The sequence below is a fragment of the Sinocyclocheilus grahami genome, unplaced genomic scaffold (assembly GCF_001515645.1).
Source record: "Sinocyclocheilus grahami isolate Dianchi unplaced genomic scaffold, SAMN03320097.WGS_v1.1 scaffold288.1, whole genome shotgun sequence".
In the NCBI taxonomy this organism is placed as follows: Eukaryota; Metazoa; Chordata; class Actinopteri; order Cypriniformes; family Cyprinidae; genus Sinocyclocheilus; species Sinocyclocheilus grahami.
The window spans coordinates 917,598-926,886 of NW_015505467.1; the positions used below are offsets into that span (position 1 = coordinate 917,598).

The 9,289-nt window shown below is 34.5% G+C and overlaps 1 protein-coding gene across 1 annotated transcript; it reads right to left on the minus strand.

Annotated features, from left to right (window-relative positions):
- Positions 1-2,119: 2,119 nt before the first annotated feature.
- Positions 2,120-7,905, minus strand: LOC107600651 (transmembrane protein 131-like). The gene is made up of 8 exons (XM_016292598.1): positions 7,831-7,905; positions 6,341-6,494; positions 4,197-4,252; positions 3,986-4,091; positions 3,781-3,883; positions 3,030-3,174; positions 2,515-2,685; positions 2,120-2,293 (listed from the first exon to the last, which is right to left on the minus strand). Exons 1-8 carry the CDS (start codon positions 7,849-7,851, stop codon positions 2,120-2,122), a joined length of 930 nt encoding a protein of 309 aa, XP_016148084.1. The 5' UTR covers positions 7,852-7,905.
- Between the last annotated feature and the right edge of the window lie 1,384 nt (positions 7,906-9,289).

Sequence of the window (9,289 nt, forward strand, 5' to 3'; positions counted from 1 at the left end):
AGTTGGTTAACTTCATTTATCAAATAGATACAGTCAAACCAAAATTTATTCAGACACCTTCAACATTTCTCACATTATCACAGTTTATTCGCTATAGTTTAGAAAATGGTGACACTGTGTCAGAACAAATTCATCTTGATAATTTTTTCCGTTTTTTTTTATTTTTTTCGTCCGATTTTTCCGGAAGTGTGCACCGAGGGACAGTGAACGTTTGTTCAGCTCAGCTTCTCACGTGTTGGATGAGAAACGAAACAGACTAACGTGTGACAAAGCTGAAATGCTTCTTTCTTTTTTTCATGCACTTTTGAAAAGCCAGAAGTAAACGTCAGTTCTGTAGGCTATAGGATTGATATTTTTTATTTTACCTTAAAATTACATTGACTTAATGTGATTTAAAAAGCACCTGCCGTAGTTAACATTCTGGAATAATTTATTTATTTATATAGCCTACTTTGGTTTTGTTTAGTTTCACTGGTAAAGATCTTTTTTTCTTTACACCAAATTTAGAAACGAAAACAAATGCTGAATGCTGATTAAGTAACATCTTTGTTTGGAGTGTTGAATGTGTTTGGATTGTGGAACTATGCAACTGTTGCCTTTAAAATTACATGGTTACAGTTAATGTTTTCATTTAAGGCCAGTTTATAGTTTCAACCCAATTTAAAAACAAAAGCTAAATGCTTTTGTCAGTAGGCCTACCTATGTTTGTATTGAATGTAGCCTACTTACTGCGCAGTTACTGCTGTTAATTTCAGATAGTTACAGTTGTTGTTTTCAATAGCCAAAACCCAGTTTAGCCTGTTAAATACCAAATAAACATCTTGTTTGTGTGTACTTTTATTCTTTCTTGTTTGTTGCTTGATAAAAAATAAAATAAAATCGGAAATCGGTATCGGAATCGACCAGTTTGCTTGTAAAAAATCGGTATCGGAATTTTTTTGCTCTATGGTACATCATCTTTAATTTAATAGCATTAGAGCTGCTCCATTGCAGCGGTTTAGTACTGTAATCACTCGCTTTGCTGTAATAATGCAGGGAACCACTCGTTATAAATCTCCTAACTATGATATTTTCAGAAATAGAAGTTGCGTTTTTTCATCTGAAACGTGCTGCGATTTATATTCCAAAGCCACTCATATAATGCAGAAACACTCAAGCAAGCAAAACACGCGCAATGCGTGCAGGTATTTGTACTGATGCAGAATGAGAGGACAATAGTACAGCCTAGCGCATTTCAAACAGGATGCTAGATTCACTTTCGCCAGTCACAGACAGTGGGCTAATATTAAACCTAGAAACAGATACATACATAATATGATTTCAGATGTTATGTCTCATTTCTTCATTAATGCTAAATAACGCTACTAAAAAGAAAGAAATGCCTTGGGAACTAACGGAAACAAAATAAGCTGAAGTACTAAAATGACTAAATAAAAATGTGTAATTTGTGTGTAAATACATGTCTTATTTAAATAAACAGCCAATATGTTAATAATAGGCATGCTAATAAGCAACTAGTTAATAGTGAGAATTGGTCTCTATACTAAAGTGTTTTTAAAAAATTTATTCAGACATCATTCAGACAAAAACAAGCAAATCTGCTTAATAATAGGACCCGAAGTAAGGAATAAAATACAAATTTCAAAAACTTCACTACATTTAAAATTAAAATGGAAAATATTTTCATAGAAATTAATTAAAAGTATTAATAAAAACTATAATAGATATATATATATATAAAAAAAAAAACACTGCTTACACTGCTTTCCTAGGAAAATTTTAAAAATTGTGATTTGTAGACCCGAATAAATCATGCAAGTTAAAAAAAATCTTGCAATGCCATGGGCATTTCTATAATTAAAACACATTTTACTATTTAAGCCAAGCTCGGAAATCATTTATTGGGTAGAAGCTGTGAATAAATTATTATTTTTTAAATCCTTTATCCGTAATCCTCATCCAGTGAATCATGATGGACTGGAAGAGTCATGTAAATTCAGTGGGTAAAAAGTGTGGGAATCTTGAAGAACATTGGTGAAATGTAATCATTTTGATTCATTATTTTATATTAATTATTAGGGCTTTTTTTAATTTACAGAAACTAAATTAAGACAAGTTTTCAAAACAAACTGTTTAAGACAATGGTTAACCTTGGAGTCAAAAAGGTTGAGATCCATTGGTCTAGAAAAAACACTTGTGTGTGTTCAGTTGTGTTTATCTCACCTGCTCTGGACAAATGGAGAGGACAGAGCCGTTCACACGCTTCAGAAGACTCAAACATAACACCTCCCTGCTGAGGAAAGAAAGTGATCATTCAGACAAAAACGAGCAAATCTGCTTAATAATAGGACCCGAAGTAAATAAATTAATTACTGTCTATGTGCTCTCTTTTCAATGCATTCTTGTCTATGCAGTAGAGAATGATTTTAATCCATCATTAGGTTTCCATCAACACAGCAAGAGGATGAGAACCTCTTATTTAAGAGTTTTCATGCTGATGTAGTCAAGCTTTACCTTTGAGGCAGTAGAATACGTTTGGAGTTGAAGCTCCATTGGAACCCCTACATTGGTTGTCAGGGTAACTGTGGTTTTGAGGTTTGTGGGTAAAGATTTGCTGAGCAGTTGAAGAGACAGAAGCTTCCAGCTACCAGGGCTCACCTCCAGGGACTTTGTCAAATTTACAACCTAGAAATTGGGAAAATTTACATCTTAGTAAAGCTGTAAAAACTGTATCGTTTGAACTAATATAGGCTACTATTGTTGTGAATTGTACTTTTGTATACTATTAAAAGCAATTATATTATTTAGTTTTTATTATGTATTTTAAGTACTACGTTGACGAAGTAAAAAAAAAAAAAAAAAGTTTAAATCGAGTCACTAACCCACCAACTACTCATTATTTCAATTTCAAAGCAGGAAAAAAATCCACATTCTTTATTTAGTCGCAAAGTGTCCTGCAATCCATTCATCTGTTCTAAAGTCATGTGGTCACTGGACATTCAGGTCTCAGGTGTTCAGATAAACATTACCTTAAAGAGTTTATGCTGCGAAATGGAGATGTTAGTGATTCTGAAGGTGATGGGGAAGGGGATGGACAGCCAGAGCTCAACATGCTCTGAGCCCCTCTGCTTCTGTCTGAGCTGAACTAAAGAACTCAGCTCAGAGCTGGACCATCTGAAACAGAGAGGAACAACTTTGTAAAAACAAGGCTAGTAGAACTGCATCAAAAATCATGAACACAGCATTCACTAGGTTACATTATCCTAAATATAAAGAGTTGAAGCACACTGCCATTCACTTAGACAAGTTTATAATGTGTAAGTTTTTAAAATGTTTTAGAAAATACTCTTATTAATCATTAGAGGCTAAAAAAAACTTTTAAAAATGCAAAGTTGAATTTATTTGATCAAAAATACAGTAAAAAAAAACAGCAATATTGTGAAATTAACAATTTAAAGAGTTCTATTTTTATATATATATATATAAATTCTTTATATTTCTTCAGTGTTCCAGTATTCACTGATTTAAAACATCCTTGCTTATTGCTTATTATTTTCCTTTAAAAAAAAATCATATTGACCAAAAATTTTGAACGGGTAGTGCATTTATGCAATTATTGATGTTTTTTTTTTTTATTACGTAACATTTGAAAAATGTTATTTTTGGCCTATTGTGCATTTGCTGTACAATTATTTAAATGTATTTAAAAACAGATCATGTTAATGATAAAAGCATCAAGGTAATTTGCAGTAAATACACTCTTAATACAGAAATCATTACCTGTGTGTGCTTTCCAGCAGTGGATATAAATTCACCGTTCTGTTTGCTAAAATCTGCAGGCCAATCTGTCTTGGACACCTTTTACTTTTAGCTGACAAAGAGCCTACAAACAAAAATATGAAAGACAGTGGAATAAACACAGCTAACATCATATCATGTCCAGTATGAACAATCAGAATACACATGAGAATTTTAGGCTACTGACGTCTACAGAAGAGTGAAGCCACTTGAGTGAAATTAGTAACGGAAGGCTTGAGTAGCACTTCAGTGAGTTCTACACTGCTGTCTGTCCTAGACAAGAGCTGGATCTCCTTAAAAAGACACAAGACATGTCATGAAGCACATGTTTATAAACCATATCAGTTTATATGCATAATTAACCTCATTAGAACCTGTGCTGTCCTGTGCACACATACCTTAAGAAAGAGCTTTTTAACCCCCGAGTTCAACATGAACACTCCTATTCTGGGATCTGCTGGAATAAAAATACATAATTATGAAAAATTAACTTAGAAAAAATAAAGAAGAATGCACAGTAGGAAAGCCACAAGGTGGTGCTATGATACCAGGGAAAGTTATTTGTTGGGCGTTGGTGGCCAAGCAACAAAAAGCTTCAAATCCAGGTAGGTGTAACTCATGAACTAGGAAGTTATGGTTCCCTTCCATCTCATTATCTGTGCTTACAGTTTAGCCCAGGACATTTCAGAGCGGACCTTTCCTTGAAAATTAACACGCTGTTGGGTTAATTCACTAAAACCATTCACCAATTTCATACTAAACTATATTTATTCATGCCTGAGTGATTAAGCAATTATGCATCAGATGAAAGGAGGATCTTATTAGAGTAAAAACATTTCCATAAGGAAGTGAAATAGAGTCTATGCTCATTATCTTAGTGTTTATTGAAAAGTTCAAGTAGGCTGCATGATGGTTTTGAAAGCAGAGATGAAATCTATGACAAGGTGTCTCCAGGTAATATAATTATTTCCACATGTCTGTGGTACAGATGAAATAAGTGACTCATTAGATCATTCAATTACTGAAAATTAATGCAGACTCAAGGTGCTTTGAGTCACATTACCACGCCAGAGTGTGCATTCATTTTTGACAAGGTGTCTCCAGGTAATATAATTATTTCCACATGTCTGTGGTACAGATGAAATAAGTGACTCATTAGTCATTCAATTACTGAAAATTAATGCAGACTCAAGGTGCTTTGAGTCACATTACCACGCCAGAGTGTGCATTCATTTTCAGTGGCATGTTACTAAAACTAAACTAAAATGCTTATTTCCAGTGTTCATTACAATAAGGAAACAGACATAAGTACATGTAGTTGAGTTTAATAACATGTACACTAACATTAAAAAGTTTAAATGCTTGAATGGATTTTTTTTAAGTCACTTATGCTCACCAAGACTACATTTTTTTTTTTAATACTGTACAGCAATATTGTTAGATTCTGTTATAATTTGTTTTTTTATTTATTATTTTAATATATTTTTAAACTGTAATGCAATCCTGTGATGACAAAGCTGGTGTCTTTGGTGTCACATGATCCTTTAGAAATCTTTCCAATATGCTAATTTGGCGTTTAAGAAATATTTCTTCTTAATCATAATGCTGAAAACAGTTGTGGTGATTAATATGTTTGTGAAATAAATTTTTCAGGATTCTTTAATGAACAGAAAGTTAAAAAGAACAGCATTTATATGAAGTTAAAATATTCTGCAACATTTGAACCGTCTTTACTGTCACTTTTGATCAATTTATTGCATCCTTGCTGAAAAAAAGTATTTCTTATCTGATTTAATTCACTGCAGATTCAGTCTTAAAGAACAAATTTCAAAAACAAGTTGAACTGGGTGCAGTGTAAACAAAGACCTGTTTGCTTTTGCATATCTCTCTGCCTCAATTGTTGTTTGTTTACAATGAACCTGTTGCATTAGATAACCAATTATATAGCTATATAGAGTATGATATGTTTGTGCTTTCTCTTAAAAAGATAAAAAAATGATATCGTTGTGATTCTGAGGTTATTTATGTTATGACATTTTTACATCACTAGGATGCATTTTTATGATCTTGCCTAGGGCTCCACGAACCCATGAGTGCAATCCAGGAGTCCAAACAAAAAGTGGAAACGTGTTAAAACAGAATCATGCCAATCTCACAAGGGGAGTGTGAAAACACGATGAACACAGCGGCCACGTAACAAACTGCCCAGTGACACCACAAATTTGTTCAAACTGAAAACAGTTTTTGGTGTGTTGTATGAGAGTCATAGCAAAAGATAAACGAACGCTGATAAGGTCAAAATACAGTCAAAGATCACCAGGAAAAATAAATAAAAGACAATAAACAAAGCTAGCAAAACGCTTACAAAAATTGAAACAAATATTGCTAGTAGGATATGAATCAAAAATCATGTCATGCATTTCTTGTATCTCCAGCAGAAAACAAACAAGTTTATAATCTAAAAGTGTGACGAGCAAGATGTGTAAAAAAATTAATGGATAAAGCCACTTAAAAATATGGATAAAAGTACAAATAAACATACAGACAGCATCTTCTGGTGGTGGGAGGACCAGCAGCACCACAATATTCTCTAGCACGTAAGGCTTGAGTTTGTCCAAGTGGGTCGGCCTTTCCCCTCTTTCAGAAAGACTGATCTGAAGTGCAATTCTACCTTCCTCGGATACTAAACACCAACCCTGTGAGGAAAGAGAGAGAAACGTAAAGACATATTTCATCGACACGCTAGACACCCGTCAACACAAATCACAGGAATGCAAAGCGTTCCAACTAAAGATGTGCCACATCCCAATATTCAATCACTAAATAACTTAGTAAATCAATGCAACTAAAGCCGTCTCCTCGCTAGATGATTATATGTATAACATTAGATGTTGGTGTGCATGGTCTCTGAGTGGATGGGTGTTAACTGCACCATCAACTCTCTACTGCGCTATTAGCAGTGTTCCAACATGAAGTTCCAAGACTTTCCAACAAGGACTAACTGGAAGGAGACCTTTAAAAGGGAGCTATACACTTAAGGAGGCTTTTCCTTCTTGCATTCGCACCTACAATGATAAACCGATGGGGATGCAATCTAAAGACGTCGTTTCTATGAACAATACAGTTATGCTAAACAGTAAATGGAAAAAAGTTTGTTTTTCCTCAAGCAATACAATAGAAACAACAATGATAGAGGATGTCAGGCTTGGACATGAGCTTTCATTACTCTCGGTTTATGCCATTAACAAGGGATCTGGTAAGTCTTAGACAATCAATTAAATTAAAAGGGAGAAAACCGTAAAAGATGTAAATAAGCAAGCTGTTTTTCACTGGCTACAGGATCTCCTACATTTCCACTGCCATTAGGAAGTACCTATATTTCCTTATAGGCAGAAATATAAGTAGTAGAGTAATTTCTCAAGGCCTTTTCACACAAGCATGAATGCTTGTTGTGAAATTTGGGCACAATTTTATTATGCTTTTTGTCTGTTCATAAAAAACAGGCTGCAGGAAAATGTCAATTCACTCTCTAAGGTGGCGCTTACAGAAAAGCTACTGAGAGGAAGTGTCTACCAACAATATAAGATATGCAGGTGCAACCAAAAATCAAAAAGCCATATCAGTTGAAAAATGTGCAGCACTCACTCTTGAAGGAGTGAAAACTTTATTGATTAAAATTACGTTTCGGCCGTTATCAAGGTCTTCATCAGATATCAAGCACAGCAATACCAAACCATGCTTTAAACATTCTAGTAATCAGCAACAGGTGTCACTCTGCCAATTAGGGGAGTGGCTTCCAACAAGTACAAACTCCTTTTAATCAATAAAGTTTTCACCCCTTCAAGAGTGAGTGCTGCACCTTTTTCAATTGATATGGCTTATAGAAAAGCAGAAATATGCCAGTTTTCCGGGACACAAAGCGCTGCACAACCTTCAGTTTCTGACACATATGCTGCCAAGTTTTCATACCAAATATTAGTCTTTGTGAGAACAGGCCTTAAAACAGTTCCTGAAACTGAGATTACATCTTACCTGGGGCTGATTGTAGAACATTTTTGGTAAACTGCAGTCAAGCAGCAGACCTAAAATTGTTATATTAGAAGCATCGTCCTGCAGGAGCAAAAGAGAAAGACCACTTAAATTCATTAGCTCAGAAGCTCTTTCAGACCAAATTAAATGATCACAACAATACATCTAATTTACATTATTAATCAGACACTTTCATCTGCAGCAACTTAATATTATTATAAATATATATAACACAACACAAAAAAGCCAGATTTTTTGTGAGGCAGTTTCAATAGTGAACAAAGAAAGTGCTTTAATGATTCTTAGGCAGCAAATGCATCTTCAGAGGCACAGTGCAGCTTTTTTGTTCATTCTTTATGTGTTCTCCATTAAATATGTTAACTTTCATTTCCTCTACCTCTTCAAGCAACATAAATAATTCAATACATTCAAAACCATCAGTCACTAAGATGGGCCCCTTTAAAAGACTCCATCTACAGAAGTGAACTTCTGAAGTGAACTTCTGAATTTACACTCTAAAACTAGTGGCTTACCAAGTGATTTTTGCACAGATTATTTCAATAAATGTTCTTAAATGAAGGGATCTAAATGTGGGATGTGTATGTGACTGTATATGTGAACAATAACTAACCCATTATCTTGAGCAGGGCACTCAAAAATGAAAATTATGTCATCACTTACTCACCTTCATGCCATTCCAAACCTGTATGAATTTCATAAAATGAGGCGCAACATGTTCAGGTTTTTTCCACATAATCAAAGTACATGTTGTCTAGTGCCTTTCAAGCTCAAAATAAGACAACAAATCTCTAATAAAACATAAAAGTAGTTTAAAGTAGATGCACCTGAAGTTCTTTTTTTGTGTTCCACGGAAGAGAGAAATTCATACAGGTTTGGATGACAGAACAAACGGAATTTTAACACTTAATAGCCTGAGGGGGCTTATCCTGTTGAAACGTTCATGCATATTTTTGCAAACACAACAGCAAGACCCTGATTGTCCATGGTGAAAAATGAGGCACTGCAATATGACAGCGAATCGGTGTGAAATGTCAGAAGAACCTGTTTAATTGAGCACCCTTCTTCCAAGAGCGGCAAGATTTCAGCAGTTGTCAATAGGTGAAACATCCCTTACTGTTATCAAGTCTGTAACTTCAACAATACAGTATCTTTACATGTCAGCTGTACAGCACTTAGCACATAAAAGTAGTTTAAAGTAGATGCACCTGAAGTTCTTTTTTTGTGTTCCACGGAAGAGAGAAATTCATACAGGTTTGGATGACAGAACAAACGGAATTTTAACACTTAATAGCCTGAGGGGGCTTATCCTGTTGAAACGTTCATGCATATTTTTGCAAACACAACAGCAAGACCCTGATTGTCCATGGTGAAAAATGAGGCACTGCAATATGACAGCGAATCGGTGTGAAATGTCAGAAGAACCTGTTTAATTGAGCACCCT

What these genes read in the sequence shown, in the direction of transcription:
- LOC107600651 (XM_016292598.1), bottom strand. Translation starts at nt 7,851, where the DNA reads ATGTTCTACAATCAGCCCCAG. An exon ending in ACCACCAGAAGATGCTGTCT is followed by an intron (nt 4,253 to 6,340) that starts GTATGTTTATTT and finishes TTATTCCAGCAG; the next exon opens with ATCCCAGAATAGGAGTGTTC. An exon ending in CGCAGCATAAACTCTTTAAG is followed by an intron (nt 2,686 to 3,029) that starts GTAATGTTTATC and finishes CCCAATTTCTAG; the next exon opens with GTTGTAAATTTGACAAAGTC.